The 20782-nt window shown below is 43.7% G+C and overlaps 1 protein-coding gene across 1 annotated transcript; it reads left to right on the top strand.

Annotated features, from left to right (window-relative positions):
- The first annotated feature begins 1502 nt into the window (after positions 1-1502).
- NDFIP1 (Nedd4 family interacting protein 1) lies at positions 1503-20503 on the top strand. Its single transcript, XM_075056210.1, has 8 exons — positions 1503-1813; positions 12027-12114; positions 13306-13436; positions 14364-14451; positions 14630-14754; positions 16397-16463; positions 17077-17182; positions 19506-20503. The coding sequence occupies exons 1-7, from the start codon at positions 1769-1771 to the stop codon at positions 17178-17180; spliced, it is 648 nt and encodes a 215-aa protein (XP_074912311.1). The 5' UTR covers positions 1503-1768; the 3' UTR covers positions 17181-17182; positions 19506-20503.
- Positions 20504-20782: the final 279 nt, after the last annotated feature.

The following is a 20782-nucleotide window of genomic DNA, read 5'->3' as shown; positions in this document are numbered from 1 at the left end:
AGCTGGAAGATATGCCATTACCCCTCCTGTATGAGTCTTGCTCAGACTAGATGGCCTAATTAGGCAGTGATTTGCCTCCAGCTGGCAATCAATACAACCTGTTTCATCATTTCTTCAGGATACATTCCAGCATCTTTTCTGAGGACATGTACAGGTTGCTTCTTATTTTAGTCTCTACGATGTCCAAGTCAATCAGCATACAGCTAATTACCACTGTGGCTATAGCCTTACTTAGGCTATAATCCCACCTCAATGGCAAGTAAATCTGTGCCTGTCTTCAGGACAGCTTCTTACTGGAGAGAGATTCTTAGTGCAAATTGTGCATCTTGGGGAGAGGTGAAACCAGGGAGTCTGTCAGTGCCTGCAGCTCTCATTCCAGCCCCTTCAAAGGTAACTGTGTTGCAAGGAACCTGCATTCTCCTTGTGTCTCTGGCATTTCTCACTCTCTGAGGTTATTCCTGTCTAAAACCCTTTACCACTCCTGCCTCTCCTTCAACACGAGAACTGTGATGTTCATTCATCTCGCCAAGACATGGGTGAACTACCTACTACTGCAAAAACAGAATACAGAAAAAAAAAATCCAACCTGATTATGCTACTGAATAATGAGCATTAAGGCATGTATGACTGAGTATGCAGTTCAAAACCATGCCCTCAGGTTTAAACTCTTGCAACTCTCTGGATTTGCAGCTTGGAATCCCAGCAGGGCTGATTCAGCCTTTCTCATCCTAAAGCTGATATATGTAAGTCTCATCAACCTTAGGGATTGATGTGGGTAGTTTTGTACAAGCCTGACTATAGCTGAACTGCGCACGTCAAAAATAAAGGTTACGCAGGCTGGAAAGTCTCTCAATCAATGTAACATTCCACGCAAAAGCTCTCTGAATAAACAAACTTCTATCTCTGTGTAGGTTTCCTACGCGTGCTTCTTTTGGAATGAGATTTCAAATCTGCAATGCCATCTGTTTTATGTGGATATGAAGGATCTGACGGTGGTTTTGGAGGAGTTGGCCAACGTCTCGTGTTTGCTTCGGCTGCGGCGCAGCACGTCGCGGCCCTCTTCTCTGCCGGCGGCGCGGGCACGTGCCGGCACGATGACGACGTGGTGGTGGTGGTGGTGACGACAGGCGATGGGTGTATGCGACCAAGGCTAGGTTGGCGTGGCTCAGGACGGTGCCGGTTTCTGTGGGTGCTGGCCCCGGCGCGTCCTCGCTGAGGCGGCATTGTTTTTCGACGCGCGTTTGCGTCAATTTTCTGCCTGCCTGGGTTTCTTTAACACTTTCTATGGAAGCTTTCACTCCGAAAAATTAATGACACGCGAAGCTTCGTAACGCAGAGCACACACGGCGCGCGCAGCTTGTGGGGTTACTTCTGCAGCTCCCACAAAACTGCCGGGGAACCTCCTGCCGGCCCGCAGGCACCGGCTCCCCTCTCGCCCCGCAGCTGGGCACAGACCGGCCGGCTCCGGCGCTGCCTTCGGTCGCCCTCCGGGCACTCAGCGGAGCCGGCCCGGGGTCACCCCACCGCCCAACGTTGCCCTCACCCCCAAGGGCCGGCTCTCGCCGCCGCGGCCCTTGGCCCGTCCCCGCGGGCGGAGCGGGAGGCGGGCGCGACCGAGCGTGACGGGCGGAGGGGCGGGAGCGGAGCCCGCAGCGACGAGCGACCCGGCTGCCGCCGCCGCCGCCTCCGCCTCCGCAGCGCCCGTCGGGAGGCGGCCGGGCAGCGCCGCCGCCGCCGAGGCCCCCCCCGTCGCCCCGCTCCGAGCGCCATGGCGGCCGCGGCCGCCGAGCCCAGCAGCGGCCGGTACCAGCAGGTGAGGGAGGGAGGGAGGGCGGGCGGCGGTGGGTAACGCGAGCGCCGCGGCTCCGTAGGCCGCGCCGGGGGAGGACGGGGCCCCGGGAGCCGGGCGGCGCCTCGGCCCTGGCCCGAGGCCCGGGCGGGCCTGGGCCGGGCCTTGCGGGCGCCGGGGGCCCGCTGTCCCGCTGCGGGGAGAACGGGGCGGTGACCGGGGCCCGCGGATCTCCGGGGCGGAGGCCTCGGCTGCCGGCTGGGGCGCGGTGGGCCGGGCCGGCGGGTGGGGAGCGGTTCCCCGCCGGGGCCGCGCTGCCCCAGGCCTCTCCCCTTGGGGCCCGGTGTCTGCCCGCTCCCGGGGCCGGCCTCGGCCTGGAGCGCCGGGCGGAGGGGGCGACCTGCTGTCCCCGCAGGGTCGTGTTCCTCTCCGACCCCCCCCACCCCCCCGCGATGCTGCAGAGACGCTCCGCGGCCTCTGGGTTCCAGCCCGCAGGTCAGCGAACTTTGCTTGGACTCTCCCGAGGAGAAAACTTCTTCCGTGTCGTCTTGAGGTGACCCTTAACTTTGTTTCATCTTTCACGCGTGGTTCCCTCTGGCTCAGCTTGAAAACCCCATAGGCCAGAGACTGTCCTTAACGAGCTCCCTCGTAAACTTGGGGTTGTTCTTCCTTCCCTGCCTCCTGAAGGAGAGGACGTGTTTTGTCAGGAGTATCAGCCTCGCAGAAAAGGTTCGGGGTCGGCTGGGCCCCGCTGTGTGACCCGGCTCCTGCTGGCGCACGTTCCTGACCTGCAGACGTGGCGACTTCGTTACTTAAAGTAAGGCAGAAATCCTGCAAAATGGTACACAGGTCTCTCCTGCTTAACCAAGGTTCTTGCGAGAAATCTCTGTGGTATGGCTTTGCCTGGGTAGCATTTTCAGCGTGGGTAGGTTTGCTCTCTTCAGAATATGAGATGCACCTTCCCAGTGGGATAGAATATTAGTCTCAGCATGACAGTTGGAGGGCTCTGGTTTTTACATACTAGAAATGTAAAAGCTAAGTAAAACTTAGGCTTTTTTTGTTGTTGTTGTTCTGTGCAAAACAGACGTGTTCCCTTACAAAGACAGATCTCTTTGTTGTTGTTCTTGGAAATAATAGGTACAAATAACCAGGCCTTTTTGTTAATTGCCTTTCCCATCAGAGTCCTGCCACTGGTGTTGACCCCAACAAACGTCTTCACAAATGTCGTTTACAAAGGGATCTAGCTTCCTGTCTCATCACCTTGAGCCCGTGGAGATAGGTGACAAAACGTGCTGAAGGACGCTATTGCGTTGCTCTTCAGTGACTCTCTACCTGACCGATAAGCACAGTCCTGGTTTCCTTAAAGAGAAATGTGTAAAGCTGTCATTTCGCCAGATCCTGCTAACACATCCAACAGACACGTAGCAGACACCGCTGTTGCTGTAGAGCATAACTCTGCGTGGTACTGCAGAGATTAGGGAGGCAGGCTGTGCCCCAAAGGATTTATACTGCTAAAGACAAACAGATAATGGAGGCTCAGTGAAACGACTGGTGTAACTGGAGTGCAGAATCGAAAAGTCAGGCATAAATATATTTACTTTTGTGTAGTTGCTTAGAAATTGCTTTTTTTTTCCTCGCCCTCTGCCAGAACCCTGGTATTTGTATTGTAAAGTGTGTTATTGCTGAATTGGCTCCTAATGCTTCTGTTGCTCCAAAAAAACCTTGCAAGCTGTGAAACTAAAGATGCAGAGTTGGTATTTAGATTAAGAGGAGATGAGAGGGTGGGAGAGTCTCTCTGGCATAGAATGTGTCAATTTTTTTTCCATACATTGAAATGTAGTGTGTGTATGAATGTACAATTAATGAACCTACCATGTGCCAATGAAGAAAGACTTGTAGTGAATTGATAACCGTAAAGGCTAGAGCTGAATACAGTGAGTGCACGTTGCCTGTAGAACAAGCTCATTTAATCTTTTAAATTACTGGATTATGAGGCAGTGAAGGAGAAGTGAGAATTATAAAACTTGATAATTTGGGAGGGGAGTAATGCGTTAGTGGAGTTTATCTCATAACTGGGCGGTTCCCGTACAGCTAAGTGTGATATACTGTCCAAGAATGCCAGGGTCGTGTAACCCCTACTCTGGGAGTTGTTAGTGGTGTGTTGACTTGTGTGTAGGAGCAGCGCTGCTGAGGTGTGGGCACAATTTGAACATGTAAAATATTTGTAGGATTCCCTGAGCGTATGTACTTTCAGAAAAAAAGGTGATAGTTAATGAGGGTGATCTGAGGACAACAGAAATCGGTAACTGAGTTTGAAACCTCTGTGTTTCTCCTTCCACCCTGTTCCTCAGCCCGTGCCGCCCTGCAGATGGGGGGTGGGAGGGGGGGAGCTGTGCAAACTCACAACCTGTGTCCGTTCACCAATATGGGCACTGTTGAAGGGGTGTTCAGTGGCATGTGATTTATTTTCTAAAGCTAACTTTCTAGTCCTTGTGCTTTGCTCAGGCATTAGATAATGTGATAAAAAAAATAGCCTGTGATGACGGCTTTGGATGATGTGGTAGTCTGATCTAATATACTGAGGAAGTGCAGCTCGATGAAGAAAAAAAGCTAAAACTCCAGAGAAAGGATCTCAGCTTCCCCTGGCCCCTTTCTGTCGGGAGCACAGGCTGTGGTGGCGAGCAGGAGCCGGGCAGGGTGACCAGGGCAGACTGCTGGTTTCGGTTCCTCCTCTGCAGGCCGGGTGACTCGGGGCTGTGCTTGTTGGAGGTGGGAATGGGAGATGTTTGGGAGGAAGGAAGGCTGCAGCACGCCCTGGTATCATCATTCTGGGCGGTGCTGTGTCCCAAAAAGGGACACTGGGAGGCTGTTGTCATTTAGACCTGCCTTTGGGTAAGTTACACAGGGATGTTGTTAGGATTAGGTGGCTTAAAGCCTTTTGAGCATAACCCCTGGATTGTGAGTTCAGTGACAGAACTGTGTTTTGACCTTAGAATAGAAACTAGCCTCCGTTCTGGAAAAAATAGCCAGGCTTTTAATAGGTTTGTTTACGCTGTGTGTTAATGGAGGCATGCTTCTTACTTGAACCATTTGAAAATATATGTGATGTATATGAGTAATGTAAACCCACCTGGAAAATGGTGGGTGTCTTAAATAATGAGGACACATTGCTTTTTAAGTGATATTTCTTCCTGTTCCACTTGTTGAGGCTTACATGGATCATGAATCATTTCATAAGGGGAGGTGTCTATGGGAAACGTAAGGAAGAAAGGCTTTTCTATTTGCTTGGTTTTCTTTCAGTGAAACTGTAGAAGAAATATATTGCTGAAGATAGAATGTGAATACAGTTTAAATCCATGAAGGACCAGAATGCTTACTTAATATCTGGGAAGGCTGGAGTGAAACTGGGAGGCAGATGTCAGTTGCTACTTTGTGTTTACCTTAAGCTGGTATTTAATTTTTCAGTTGAAATGGGCATGCAGATTGATACTAAAAGGTGAGAATATACCAAATCTTTTAATGTCAGCAGTTAGAATTAGTGATGTCAACGGCCGTTTGTTTCCTTGGTGAGGTAGTGTGCAGAAGATGTGCTTGCTAAAGATACAGGCAACTGATAAGAACGGTAAGGAAATTGGTAGGGTAGGTTGTTTTTTCACATTTTTTTATTCTTTTTTGTATTCAGACAAGTAGAATAGGAGATGTCCATTGACATAAAACCAATAAAGATTTAAAAGAAAGTTGCAGAGTAAAATCGCGCTTCTTGCACAGCCGCCACTCTTAGGTTCTGCTGCAGCTGATGGGGGCCACATGCTTTGTCTGATGCTGCCCAATGTCCAGCCGAGTCTGTGTTCAGGTGACTAAAGTCTCACTGTTCTGTTCTGAAACACCTGCTTCTGTAGGCATCAGTGCCTGTCAGGTGAGTTTGCAAGGTTTTAGTGATTCAAAGTGAAAAAGTAGTTACAGAATTAAATATATATTCCACCTCTAAAACTCAAAGGACTTGGGGAAGACAGTGAAACAGTAGTAGTTCAGTATCATCACGTAGCCTTTCTAACATGAGAAAATAGCCTTGCATACAAACTTTTTAGTAAAATACTCTGGGATATCAGGATTGTGTTGGACTCTTAGTTGGGCTTCTTTGGTGACTTTTCTCTCATCACTAAAATTCAGCGGGGCTCTGAAATCCCATCTGGGAAGCAGATGTAGGAACAGTCCCTCAGGCTTTCAGGTTGTTAAGTGGCTCACAGATGTGGCACCTCTTTATATGTGCTTGGCATCGCATTTTAAGAGTAGCCATACTGAAAGCAAGTAGGAAAACTTCTGTGTGTGTGTGAATTCTTATTCTTTGTCATTGGGACTAATAAGAAAAATTCAATATTAAGGTGTATCTATTCATTCTGTTTCTGCCTCCTCTTGTGAAATACCCAAATTTGATGTATGGTGGCACAATGGGATTTTTTTTTCATTGAAGATACTTAACATTCTTCCTATGCCAATTAAAACAAAAATTTAAAAATGCTTAAAAGATTCAGAATTCTTTCTGTGATATCTTAACGTCCAGAAGAACATTAATCTGATCCTAAATATTATGGTAAGGCCTTATGCTTTGGTAAGTGTATGAAATTTAATTACAGCTATCTAAGATTAAAACCTACTTCTTCCGTATTGAATGCTCAAATCTAAGGACAGTCTAGGCACAGGTTATTGCTGGCCAAAGTGCTTGTTTGCAGCCTAGCCAGGCCAGTATAATTCCCCATTTGAGCAAAGGTGAGGGAATTAGATCAGCATGTTTCCCAGGACTGAGGTGTATTTCCGTGTTGTCAGGCTCTTAACTGCAGTGAGTCAGTGAAGAACAACATCCTCGTGAGCACAAGCTGTGTTTTGATGGACATAAAATACATTTTGATTTGTGTTTTTACCTTGGTAGCTGGGATGGGCGTTGCAAACGTACCCTTCAGGCAGATGCTCCCACTGGTGTCTGGTCCTTGCCCAGTGCATCCCGCCGTGTGGGTGCAGATGTGTGTTCGCTGTGTGGGAGGGAGCTGCTCCAGCTGGAAAAAAAAAAAAACACCCACCACATTTTTGGGGAGGGGGAGTGGAGGCACAGTTTTCAGCCCTTTATTAAAATGAAGGAGTAGCTCAGGTTGGCAGAGAGCTCGGGAGGTCGCTCCCCAGAGCTGGGCTGTGCCCAGGGCCCTGAGGAGAATCAGTTTCCCAGCGCAAGACTTGGGCAGGAGCGTCAGCATCTCCCGGTGCAGGGGGAAGGCAGGGGAGGGTTTGCTTAGACAGCACGACTGCCAAGCGTGTCACCTACAGCACACACCATGCCGTGCCTGAGCGCAGGTAGCTGGGGTAGACGCACTGTTCGGGGCTGTCATTCTCCTTCGGTTAAATGAACTGGAAGTGCCTACGGGAGAAAACAGTTATTTGCTCATCAAGGAGAGGGCTGATGCACGTGGGCTGACTTGTCTAATAGCTTGTCATTATTCGTGCTGATTAATAAGCTGATATTAAGTTATAGGAATCTGCAACAGCATTGGGCAAAAGTCAAGATTTCAAATCAGGGTATGTTTAAAGTGAAGTGTAAGTCAATAAAGACAATTTTCTTCTCCTTCAGAGCTGGCAGCAACTTCCACTTGCTTCCAAAAGGCCAGAGGTATGGAAGGAGAAAAGTTAGGGAGTGTTGCAATGGGAGTGAAGTATAACCTTTTTGTGGGCAGGTTGTTGTCTTGTTGGAGTACTCTCAAATTTTGTAGTGATACACTGTAGGGGTCGGCGTTCAGAAGATCTTGTGATGTCACGGAAAGTTAGAGGGTTAGTCGCAGCCTTGTGATGTACCTGTAACCCCACCTCCCCTTGTTAGTATAAAAGGAATTAACTGCGCAATAAAAGGCGGAAGTTGGCGCTCACACTGCGTGTGTTATCTGTCTCTTTCCCTGGTCCGGGCCGACCAGTGATCTAAGCGTGGCACCTTGATATGTAGCGAACGCTACAATACACATTTTTATTTATTTATTTTTTTCAACATTTGGCTCGCAAAGGTTATGATTTCATTGTTCTGAAAAAAATCAATCCTATCACATTTTAAAAAAATATTGATTCTCTTTCTGTCATTAGCCTAAATATCTGCCTTTTTGAAATCTCGGAGAAACCATAGTAACGACAAAAATGCGATCTGATTAGGGTTGTCTTCATCCTAGAATTCCTCTGTGGGATTTCTGTGCAGTTCTACTTGCATGCCAGAACATATAAAAAGAACTGAGATGCAGTAAACATTGATGATATATGGCTGAGTTTAATATATTACTGGTGATATATTGCTAAAGCAAAGCTTGCAGTAATGCTGATTTAGTGTAAAGAATATTTGCATGCAGCCTAAGGACTTGGGGCAAGGGGAGGTTAAAAAAAAAGATCCAAAACTATGTCAGCAGCCCATGTGCTAAGTTTAGAAAATTTGGAAGAGTTAACAAATACATTTATTGGAAATCCTTTCTTCAAAGTTTATATGGAAATATTTCAAACCATTTTGTAAGTTTTGAACTTTAATGCTGCTGTGCTGTGTGTATTTACGTGTCATATGTCTCAAGCAGGGGAAGTGGCAGACAGAGGCTATGTCTTGCTCAGAGCCAAGCTTCTGATGGTGTTTTTGGGAAAATAAATGCCCCGGGTCTTGTCCTGTTCTATCAGGCAACTTTCTGTTGTTTTAGCAATCTGGTGAAAAAAGCACAGCCAAAGTTTTGTTTTAATAACTATGCATTGCTGTAAAGACTGTTTTTTAATGCCACAAATACAAGAATCATGCTTTAAAAGCTAAAATCCATCAGTGACTCAAAGAAAGAATACCGCACAGCCTCAGCAAAATAGACTTCAGCCAAACGCTGCTTTTATCAGGTTCTCCGGGTTCTGAAGACTCTCAGCAGTGGCCCAAGGGGGAATTGCCTGCAAACCCGAGCAGCGCAGCCTTCCTCGCAGTGCGCAGCCTTCCTCGCAGTGCGCAGCCTTCCTCGCAGTGCGTACCTGGCGCTGCACAAGGCAGATGGAACACGCAGGGCCAGTGCTGCACAGTGCAGGGAGCTGGGCCCTGCGAGGTCTGATGACTCATTCTTCCTGTCACATGAACCCTTACGGCTTTGCTAATAAGCACTTAGTTGAATTTTAGATGCCTGGAATCATTAAAAAGGCTGGAAGGCATTTGCGTACCTTGTCCATTAGAGGAAAAATCTGTTTTCTATATCTGTATACCTCCTACAGCCTCTAGCTCAACTTTAAAAAGTAACTGCATTTTTTGTGTCATTACCTGAATTATAATGGTTTGAAGCCAGCAGTAAGTTCAGCTTGCTTTCTCCCACACGAGGTAGTTGTAAGAATATGTATTTCTCTTTACCATTGAAAGAAGAACCTTGTAAGCTTTCCAGTGGTAAGAATTAATATTATACTTAACTATCTGTGTCCTCTGTTTCATCTCTTCCAGTGTTGTCACATCTAGTGCTTTCCTTCCCCCTCCTTGGTGATTGTACTTTTAGGTTGTATATGTCTTCTTTCTTACAAACATTAGGGTGTTAATTTCTGCCACCCCCTCACTAGGCAACCTGATAGTGCAGGCCATGCGTTATCCAGAGTGTCCCTACTGTGTCCGAGTCTTTCCTCCTTCGTTAATAGACTGGGTCCTGCATAGGCAGAAGACAAAAAGGGGAGAAGTATTGAATTTTCATGGATAGACTTAAAATAAGCATGGTGGAGCATTTTCTGAGAATTCATAGACTACAAAGCTGGGAGAGACTAAATCAACTAGTTTGACTCTGCATTTTACTGGATTATCCCTTAGGTTGCCTCTCTCGTGCTGTGTGCAGGCTGCTCTTGAATTTCTGCAGCAGTGCTTTTTTTTTTTTTTTTTTAAAGCTTATTTTAATAGGCAATTACTTCACAAGTTAGTTTGCATTTTCTTCCAATGACTGAACTCCATGGGGTTTATAAAATAAGGCATTTTTGTTTCTTGGTAAGGGCTCATGCTGAGTTAGCTGGTTTGAAAATGATGAAGATGCATTGCTGTTGTGGGAGTCGCTGCAGCTTATCGTGTTAATTGCTTGGTGCCCTGAGGCTAATTAAAGCTGCAGGCATCGAGGCAGGTACCTGCCACCTCTGCCCTGTGTACCACACGGCCTCGCTCCCGGGGCGCAGAAAGGGGTTGATTTGGTGTGGGTTTGCATCTGGCCAGGGGCCAGCGTTTTAGGTGTCTCCTGCTGACAGCCACAGCATCTGTGCTAGGAGGTGTAATATGGATTAAATTTTCATCTGGATCACTTAACTTCTCCTTCTTCAAGGAAGTGGTTCAGTTTTGTGCCATGTGGGGAGTCCTTATCCAGAAAGCTTGGGGCTGACCAGCTCCCTCTTTTTTTCTTTTTTTTCCACCTCTTCTGTTCAGAAAATGTTAATGGGGAGAGGATGGAGGCTGCTGTTAGAGTGGCAAGGTGAGCTTCATCTGACAGTGAAACAGAGTGCAGGGCTGTGATGTTCTGTTGTTTTGGTACAGCTGGAGTGGGTGATAGTGCTGCTGAATTTTTTCCAGTGTTTTCCAGTGTTGTTTCTTCCCTTTCCCCCTTCTGGCCGACCCCTTGGACCTGCCAGCAGAACTGCTTGTGTCATCATCACCTGCTAACCCAAGTCATTTAAGCCTTACTAGGTTAAACTCCTTTAACAGCAGGTGTGTTTAAAATCTTTTTGACATAACTGGCGTAGGGAGCTATGACACACCAGCTGTGCCAGCAGGCTGGGGAGGACGGCAGCCTCCACGCCGAGGAGGTGGAAAGCCAGCAGGGACATTGTGTCTGGCCACAGTGCAATGAACCACCGAGTTGCAATTACTTGTTCTGTGCGTGCTCGTGGTTGTGCAGCTGATGGAGGTGTGCGGCTGTCCAGTTAATGGCAGAGAAAATGAAACAATCCGTGCTCTTCTCAGCAAGCTTGTAGGACTCGGATGTCTCACAGTTCAGACATGCAGCTGTGGTTTGGATGCAAACATCCAATGAATTGCACTTCAAACATCTGAAAAAGTTTTGGCTTTGACTTTCACAGAGGACACAGATGTCGTCTGACCTTTGATCTTAGGCAGCAAAAGGAATGAAAACACAAGGTGCAGAACAGTTACGTATAAAACAAGACCTTCATTTAGAAGTGTGAGTTGATTTGGTTTTGGTTTGGTTTTCTTTTTCCCCTTGATAATACATACAAGTAAAATAAGAACATATTCCCACCCCCTGCATCAAATGCTTGGGAAGGACTTGAACAGCAACATGTCTCTCCAAAGAAAAGAAAGCAAAATATCATGGATGGCTTCAAGAGTATTAGCAGGGCCGTGCAGAAGGGATAGTTCAAGATGTTAAGGAAGAAGTTGCAGGGTTGCTGCTGTTTCATGTTGATACAGAAGAGGGTAGTACCTCTCTGTTCAAGCCAGTGGTTCAGTCCCAAGGTGCTTTTTTGAAATGAGTTGTCTTTCTGCATCAAAACTCAATTTCTTTGTTGATGAGATTAGAAATGGAAAGAAGAAAAAAATTAAATGGCAGCTGATTTGTAAATTCCTTTCTGGTACATTCTGCTTTGAATGCTTCTGGCCTGGTATTGCTAGCTTCGCTGATCAAAGCCTGCATTTGCATACCTGCTTCATGCAAGCGACACTGTATATTTGGTAAGCTGTATGGTTATTTATACAGAGCCTGTGGGAAGCACTGTGCACAAAATAAACTGTCTCCTTTTCAGTCATGCAGTGTGAAAGGTTGAAGGGAAATGGCAAGATCCATACTTACATCTATCATTATGTAATGTATCCATGAAAAAAACCCCTTCCTTAGCAAAGCCATAGGCAGCAATGGAGTCTTTGTTGGGTATCTCCCGCTGTTTCCTTGACTGAAACAGATGCAACTGCAGCTTCTAAGCAGTGTGAGCTGAGGAATCTGAGGAAGTGCCAGGGAAATGGAAAGATATGGAAAAGAGGTACGCTGTGTCTTGTCGAAGTCCAGATGTGTGAGGATACGATTTAAAAGCACATTAAAACTGAGGTGTCATATTGATCATTTCAAGTGGGAGTACTTCGATAGGAAGCAGAGCAACTGCTTGCATGCCCCATGATGCTGAGGAACCGTCTTCTTCCAGGAGAGTCTGCCATATGCAGTCAAAACTACAGAGGTAATTTCAGAGAACTCGAGAAACCCCGTTAACCTCTCTCGTGTGGGGGTCTGTTCAGTTGCAGAATGAAGAGGAGCCAGGTGAGACTGCACCAGTGGTGAATGATGCCCCTCCACCTTACAGCAGCATTTCTGCGGAGAATACAGGTAAATTTAACCAAAAGGAAGTAGCTAGGTTTGCTCTTTTGTTCTTTCTTACCTCCTTAATTGTTCTTATTGACGGATGGCATTGCAGCATCCTTACTAAGGCTGCAAAGGATCAGAATTGATCCAGAGACACTATTGTTACTTGTGGTTTAGAAGATGCATTTTGGCTACGTTCATCTGATGTCATCCCATCAAGTGGTGTTCAAGTTACATTTCGCAGTGTTCTCAGTAGATTGAAGACAATTAAAAATCAAAGTGCTATGAGGATTTGTGGTTACCCTCTCATTATTTGGCATTTGGATGATGCTGTGCTCCTTCCAAAAAAGACGTGTTACTTAAAAGGGATTAAAGAATTCACTCTTCCTGCAGTTTTCAGTAACTAAGGACTTGGTCATAAGGATTATACTTCTTCTGAATCATCATACTGTCATGTCGCTAATACCTTTTATCAAACCAGCTTGTTTTGTGTTGGTTATGTATCAGAGTATTTTGGCTTAGGTAAATCTTCTCATTTTTTTCTCTCCAGAACTTTCATAGTCAACTGTTCGAATAAGATTTGTGAATCAAATGCAACAACATACTGTTAGTCTCTCAAACAGCCAGCCAGCCTTGGATAGAAGTTTGAATATTGTGTTTCTCAAGCTGCCTATTGAGTGTCCTGCCTTGGCACGCTAACTGTAAAGATGTCCCATTAGTTCTGGTTCCTTAAGTGCATCTCAGCGACTGGGGCTCAGAAATGCTATGTTCGATTTTTTTGTTCCAATCTCTTTCCCCTCCATCAGAAAACAATCTGGAGTCTCTCTCTGGAAAAATTGGTCACGAGTGGCCCAGGGCTTGCAGTGATCCTTCTTTGACTCACTCAAACCACTTGGATTTGAAAATATGACTACTACTGTTTATTGAAGTCAGGAGGGACACAGCATGTATCATTGTTTTAAAAATAAATACAACCAGGCATGTTAAAGTAGTGCTCTGCATATTACTCTATGTTAGATAAGGTGCTCCTGTGTTTTTTACTTTCTGTTTTGGGATGGCAAGAGGCTAGAAGGGTGGGGAAGGGACAGGAGGGGTAGGCTTCAACAGTCTGGGCTATTGGGGTCTTTTGAAGTCATCTGAAACGCTTCTCTTTCCCAACACGGTGTTCTTAAGGAACTGACAAGTTATGTTCCATATAACTTTTTTTTTTTGCAGCTTATTTTGACTACAAGGATGAGTCAGGATTTCCTAAGCCTCCATCTTACAACGTGGCCACAACACTGCCTAGTTATGATGAGGCGGAGAGAACCAAGGCTGAAGCCACAATTCCCTTGGTTCCTGGAAGAGTGAGTACGCTTGGCTGGCTGTATGTCCTTCACATTTCTTGTGTAGAATTTATTTTTTAAGTTTTCTGAGGTGGTGATATTGCACACTACCAGGAGTTCTGTGGCTAATTTTGTTGGGTTTTTTTAAATTTTCCTCTGGGCAGCTGTGGTGATGTGAGACATCTCAGTAATGCCAGCATGTGCTATTCAGATTAGTTTGGCAAGCTGACAGAGGCATGGTACTGAATCCGTGTGTGCTGTCACTGTTTTGTTGTGGGCTTTTTATTTTTTTTATTAAAGATTTTGGATTAATTGTTCAGCCATCTAGCATATCTACCCTTCATACTCCTGCTGCTTACTTAACTGACTTTTCCAGAGTCAGTGTAGCTGATGCAAGGATGATAAAATGTCTGACAGATGATATTTTGTCAGAATAATTATTTTTTTATTTGGTTTTGGCTTTTTTCAACGTTATCTCTTTCAGCCTCTCCCTCCACCCCTGCTAGCATTAGATGTCCACTGCTCATTATGCTTCTTCATAGAAGCCAAATTCCTTGCTGAGATGATAAGTTTAATTTTTTTTATGAGTAGGCGAATTCTTTACAGTGAGAAGAAGAATATGCTGGATCTTGACTATCTAAAAAAAAAAAATTAAGAAGTACTGCCAGTGACTTAGTATTGCATGCTCTGCATCATCTCAGGGTGAGAAGCAGGAATTTTTCCTGCTTGTATTTGTAGCCTTTTGAGATTTAGGATTCCATCCCCTGCCCCATGGGGGGCTTTCCTTAAATGTAAACAAAGCATTTTATATCCCTCCATTGTACACTGCTTTTAGAGGGCTATACAGTTTGCTGGCCCTTTGTTGAAGAGCCACATGCAGAATTGGGATTGCTGTATGGACTGGACTGACTTAAATTTACCCATGTCTTCTCTCCCTTTTATTTGCAGGATGACGACTTTGTGACACGGGATGACTTTGACGACACCGACCAGCTGAGGATAGGAAATGATGGCATTTTCATGCTAACTTTCTTCAGTAAGTACATGGTGGAACTTAATATGTTTTCAGGCAGTCACCCAAAATAGCTAGAGTTATTTTCACACTTATGTTTTTATGTAGCACAAGGAAAAACCTGTGTGCAAGGTTTTTTATGTTGTTTTGTCCTTGGAATATAAAGAGGGCTTGACCTGTTGGTTTTCTCCTGCTTTCTCAGTGGCATTCCTCTTCAACTGGATTGGATTTTTCCTGTCTTTCTGTCTGACTACTTCAGCTGCAGGACGATACGGGGCCATTTCTGGGTTTGGTCTGTCTCTTATTAAATGGATCCTCATTGTTAGGGTAAGTCGTGTAGTGCAAAAACATGTACGTAGACACTGGTACTTTCTTTCCTTAGCTTGTTTTTATCTCACTTATACTGAAATTAGTTATAAATTCAGCTTTTTATAACAAAATAGATTTTGAGCCCCATATTCACTGAGAGCAGAGCTTTTTCATCATTCTGTTCTGTTTATATGCTGGAATTATTATTGTAATAAAAGAGAATAAAGATTGCACACCCAAGTATGGTGCACTCTGACAGAGCCACTGTATTGGATCAAATTGCCTTTGTGTGTTGAGCAGTAACAATGATCTGATCCTTGTAAAACATTTATCCAGATAAAGCAAGCTCTGCCGTCAGCACAGGGATGTTTGTTTCCAGTATGATGTTCCTTAGGTGCTTCTCTGGGAAAAAAAAAAAAAAAAAAGTCTAAAATGTGGGATAGCCGATGAGAAGAGGGAAATAGGGACTTAAGAGGTGTGAGGTTTGCTCTTTGCTGGAGGAAGAAGAGGCAGCCACCGCTTTGTTTCATGGATGGGAGAAGCCCGCTGGTGCCCTCTGGTGCGACGTGCCTGCGGCACAAGCAGGAGGGGATCAGGAGGAAGCAAGCTTTTCAGTTCTGTTTGATTTTTCCATAGAAACTCTGGGCATATCCAGGCTGTTAAAACACCCACTGTGCTCCCCTCCACCAGAACACACAGGGAGAGGAGGGAGATGACTGATTGGAACTGCTTTGTATTATGGGAGCCTTGATGCAAAGATAGGGCTCAGACCTCTTCTCACGGAAGCAAGAAAGGCTGACATAGTATTTTTAAAACTTGGAGGGGGAGAAAGAGAAATCTTTCTGGGGAGAGAGAAAAAAAAAAAGGATATAGATGTGCTGATGCTGGAAGGAATGGAAAAAAAAAAGTCAAACTATTTTTTGGAGGCACTATGAGAAAATATAAGAAAAGCTTTATTTGGAGCCCATGAAAAGATAGGAATTATAATTTGTAAATGCAGAATCTGTTAGCTTGGTGTTAAGAACTGTTTGCTGAATTAAGGGGTGTGACAGAAACAAGTGACCTTAACTGTGGATTTGATTTAAACTTTGATAACAAGCTTAGCTTTTTGTTAGGTTTCTAAACTTGAATAGAATGAAAACAAAAAAATTATACTGTATTTACCACTGACACAGTGAAATTCAGTGCTCTAGTAGTGTCAGTGCCTTTCATTCAATAAGCAGTTATTTTCCCAACAGAAAATCTTGTCAGAGGGTTCCACAGATCTGGGATTTCTTTTTTCACCTGTGCTTTTGTTTGCTATGCTATCCAACCTTACAGTGTAATTAATGTGATGCACTGCTGCAAGCTTGATCTTTCTTTTCAGAAACTGCAACTGTGGTTTATAAGCATCAAAGACATGAGGGAAAATAGGAGTATTTGCCCAGTAGTGTCTTTCTGCTCCACTGATTGCAAGAGTTTATGGCTGGGTATTGAATCTGTTCCATTCCCCTTGATTAGAGTTGGTCTGATGTGTGTATGCAGCAGGCTTGATCTGGTTACTGCTGAAATTACTGAGAATAGGATTGTGTTCAGAAACTTCCATGTGCTCTAACTTGTATTGTTTTTTTGTTGTGTGTTTTTTTTGTTGTTGTTGTTGGTTTTTTTTGGTTTTTTTCAGTTCTCCACCTATTTTCCTGGTTACTTTGATGGCCAGTATTGGCTTTGGTGGGTCTTCCTTGTACTAGGTGAGTGTTTGTTGGCGGGGGGGGGGGAGAGGGAATGCACGCTTAAAAACTCTGTGAAGTGCAATTAGGGCTTTTGTGAGCATAGCTTTACTGGCTATTAAAATCCATGTGTATAGATGTAAACCCAAAATGTAACCCTCGGAGTACTCCTCTTACTGAATGCCTTCTAGGTTTTAAAGGTACACATAAAAACTATCCTTTTGTTGTCATTTTTTGGTGGCAGCATCCTATTTATCATCCAGAAGAAGTAAAGAAGAGAACCATGCTTGTCTTCGTAGTAACTGATGTTGTATCTGTTCTTATATCTTAAATGGAAGAGTGGGTTGTGGTCTTTCTTTTTTTCTTTTCTTTTTCCTCCTTTGAAAGTGACTAGATCTCATTTGGAGTCAAAAGTTTTTTGTTTGCCTAAGGAAGTTTGTTTTTGAGATAGCCTGAAATTGAAAGATTAGGTGTAATTGATTAAAAAAAAAATCAAAAAATCTTGTATTTAAGCAGCTGTTGTGCATTGCAGTGACTTAGGTCCCCCATACTAGTAACTTGAGTTGAACTGCTCCCTCTCTAATTGAAGAAGCAACACCTGTGTTAACTGGACAAATGTGTTTCTTCCATCTAGGTTTTCTGCTGTTTCTCAGAGGATTTATTAATTATGCAAAGGTTAGGAAGATGCCAGATACTTTTTCCACTCTCCCCAGAACCAGAGTTCTCTTTATTTACTAAAGGTAAACTTTCTACTTTCCTGAATTTGTTCTGTTTTGGTTTTAACTCTATTTAGTGACTCTTTTAGGCTAGACTTTTCTTTGCCTGAATATTTTTAGAACACAAGGCAGCAGAAGACAGTTGTTCTTGATATCCCATACGCAGCTCCTGTTTCTACAGAGTCCAGACTGACTTGGTGGGGAGCAGAGGAATACTTGACATTTCTTCCTGAGTTTTTGCTTTGAGGAATTGTATATTCATTAGATTCCATGACTTGCAATGTAAGAACAAAATCTCTGCCCCTTGGTAATGCACTGTATTTGACAAGTGTGTCTTTCAGAATAAATCACATGCCTGAAACACGTGGTATGTCCTGAACATGAGTAAAGGTCACAAAATGTTGTTAGAAGATTGTGCCAGTGTCTTTGGCTCATGTCCCAGAAAGAACAATTTGTCTGAATTTTGCATGCTGTTTGAATTTTCTGCCAAGTTCCTGAAGAAATTAAACTCTTGCACACCTTTGCTCTTTGCAAACCCCTCCCACATACTTGAACATACTGTCCTGCCTGAACGTCTTTCAATAACCTTAATGCCTAAAAGTCTTTCCCTTTGAGGCTGAACCTTAACATTGCTGCTGCCTTAATGGGACTTTAAAGAAGGAGGCTTAAGTAGTTGAACCCTTCTAGCATAATTTCCTGCTTACAGCAGATAATGGCCTTGCATTAACTGTCCCTCCCTGAGGGGAAGGAAATCCTGTAATAGGTTGCTTCCCAGATGGTGAGTGCAACATGATGCTCCCTTTAGAAATATCGTAATAACACTAGATTTCCCCAAGACAGGGTTGAAGCAATTGCAGCTGGGACAGTGGTATAAAGAAACCAAACAAACCCCAGATTTAAATTGGGGGTCATTAAATTGTTCAGATTTTAAAACTGAGGCTTGATTTTTCCAAATGCACTTTCCTTTTATTAGAAACTGCAAATTGCGTAAGATTCTGCTTCGTTTCTAGCCTGTAATGAGAACGTGCTACACAAAACGACCATTGTGCAGTGTTTTCCAGCTTGAGTTTTCCACTGGTGATAGTGTGTAAAAATAGTTCAGTCAATTTATTTAAGTGTTTCAGTTCTGTTTAACAAAGTTATGGTTTATGACCTCCTCCAGGATTTGTAATATCCTCTCAAATTCCTGCTTAGTCACCAGAGGGTTTATTTCCCCCAGTTGTATGGTCATGTAGCATGAGTGTTTAAGCATCAGCTTTATCATCTGTCGTTTATTCTCACTGAACAATTTTTTCGATTTTGCTTCTTTACTGAAACTTATTTTTTCATTTATTAAAGGAACTGTGTGGTTTCTTGTTCCACAGGATTTTTCTGTGTTTGGAATTTGAAATGACAATTTTAGAGACCTTGCTTGTGAGGATGGAGGTGTAGAGGGTTTTTTAAAAATTTTTATTTGTTTATTTTTTGGTCATTTTAGAGCTTTGAAAAAGCACTCTCTCTTTTAGATACATTGAGATAAATGTCCAGAATAATTTCTAAATATTACAACTTCGATACTTCCCCTGAAAATAAATCTTTAGTCTTAAATTCTGATCAGGGGAACCACAAAAGACTTGGATTTTCAGTGTATTATTGTTCTTAAGATGAGATTTCCTCTGCAGAGCATAATGAAAAGGGCATGGTGAATGATCATTTTCATTTTAGAGCAGGGATAATTTTTAGAAAATTAGAAGGGGAGGAGGAGAGGAATAATTAGTGCAAACCAGAAAATCATAACTGGTAAAAATGAATCTAATCGAAAGCTTGGTGTTTACCATTCAGCCTGCGAGTGCTAGTAATGGACATTATCCTTGGCAGCATCTCAGCAGAGTACATCAGCTGTGTGACAAGTGCAAATGGTTTCTGTTGGATCTGGGGCTTAAACAGTTCTGGCCAGCATGGCTGGAGTAGACGATTTATGAGAGCTGATGTCTCTCTCATACCAGCACGCTTGACAGAAAGATAGAAAAGTCATAATCATCCTGGGTGGATGCAGCAACTAAAGACCAAGTCAAAATTTGTTCTCATAGTGCGAATGCAGTGTAATTTCATACACCTGTATGTTTTTATGCCAGTGTTTCTAAGAGCATTGTCTGGTTTAGTGCCTGTTTTCCCCTATGGAATTTTAACTCTTCAGAACTGTAAAGTACGCACAAAACTACTGAGTGTTTTGCTAGAGTCACGTCATTGTGTACTGAGATACTTTATAAGCCTTTAGACATCCTGTACTCTTTGTGAACTATATCCTTCTCTTATCCGAAATAACAATCTAACTATAGTTACAATATTCAATATCCTTCTCTGACAGATGTTTTCTGGCAAATGTCTTCCTGCGTTAGTGAATTCTCCCTCAAGAAGCAACAGGACACCTGCAGGAAGTGAATCAAGACTCTGGAGCAGAAGAAAAAATAATCACCTGCTTTAAAATACATAAAAAAATAAAAGTACTGTTGGAAAAAAAAAAGGAGAAGCATTTCTTTCTATTTGTTTCTAGGTGTAAAATTTTAATAATTAATGCAGAATTCTGTAATCATTGAATCATTAGTGGCTAATGTTTGAAAAAGCTATTGCAGTCGAGTCTGTGACGTGCTCATAAAGCCTTATCTAGGTAGTTTCTGTAGTGATTTCGGTAGCATGAGCCCTGCCCCTGGAGCCAGCAGGGGACAGGCTTGCTTTATTTCCTCCTCCATCCTGGGAGCGGGTTTGGGCTCTGGTCTGTCCTGTACAGCCTGCGTCATGCTGACGGCCAGAAGGGATGATCTCAAAAGTTGAAGCGATGGCATTGCTATGGTTACACACCTTTCTGCTGCTTAAATCCAACAGCACCTGTGCTGTCTGTGGCTGAAAGGAAAAATGGGTCTATGCGGTACAGATTCTTGAGGTGTAATTGGGAGAGGGTATGATTTTGAAGGTGGCACAAGTATTAATTTTTTAATAGTCTATATTCTCAATGTTGTAGTATACTTTACTTTCATACTACCTACTTTTTGGACTATATAGGGATTTTCAGAGTACACATTGGTAGTGTAAAAATGAAAGATCACGTTGCAACTTTGTATAAAAAATTACCTTGCAAAAGGAAGGCCTTTTTTTTTTTTTTCTTTGGCTTGGGACTTTTGAGACAATTCCTATCATACCTGTAATTCTTGCTTTTATAATTTGTGTTAGCAGAGACTATGATGCGTTATAAATGTAGATTTAATGTGCACTTTTGTGCTTTCTGCCAAGTGGTAATTCACTTTGGAGTTTTACTATGTTAAAACTGTAAATATAGCAGAACATTAATAAATGTCACTTATGTAGCAATTTTTGCTGTAGAGCAGTGTTTAATTTAGTTTCAATGCTTTATTGCACCTGGTTATTGATTACAAATGCAGATTATCTGTGGGAATTTGATGACTTTTCCATAGAAGGTGTAACACAAATCTCCACTTCAAGGTGTCTCTCTTCCTTTTTGTAACCAGGTTTTCAAATGCTGAGACCATCCTCGGTGCCTGCCTGGCAGGTCAGGAAATGGTGATTCCATACACTTTTGGGGGTGTGTCGGGTTTTTCGTACTTTCACATATATAACTTACCTGCTTTG

This window comes from Buteo buteo, chromosome 24 (assembly GCF_964188355.1).
Source record: "Buteo buteo chromosome 24, bButBut1.hap1.1, whole genome shotgun sequence".
Lineage (NCBI taxonomy): Eukaryota > Metazoa > Chordata > Aves > Accipitriformes > Accipitridae > Buteo > Buteo buteo.
This window is presented reverse-complemented; position numbering and strand designations above follow the sequence as displayed.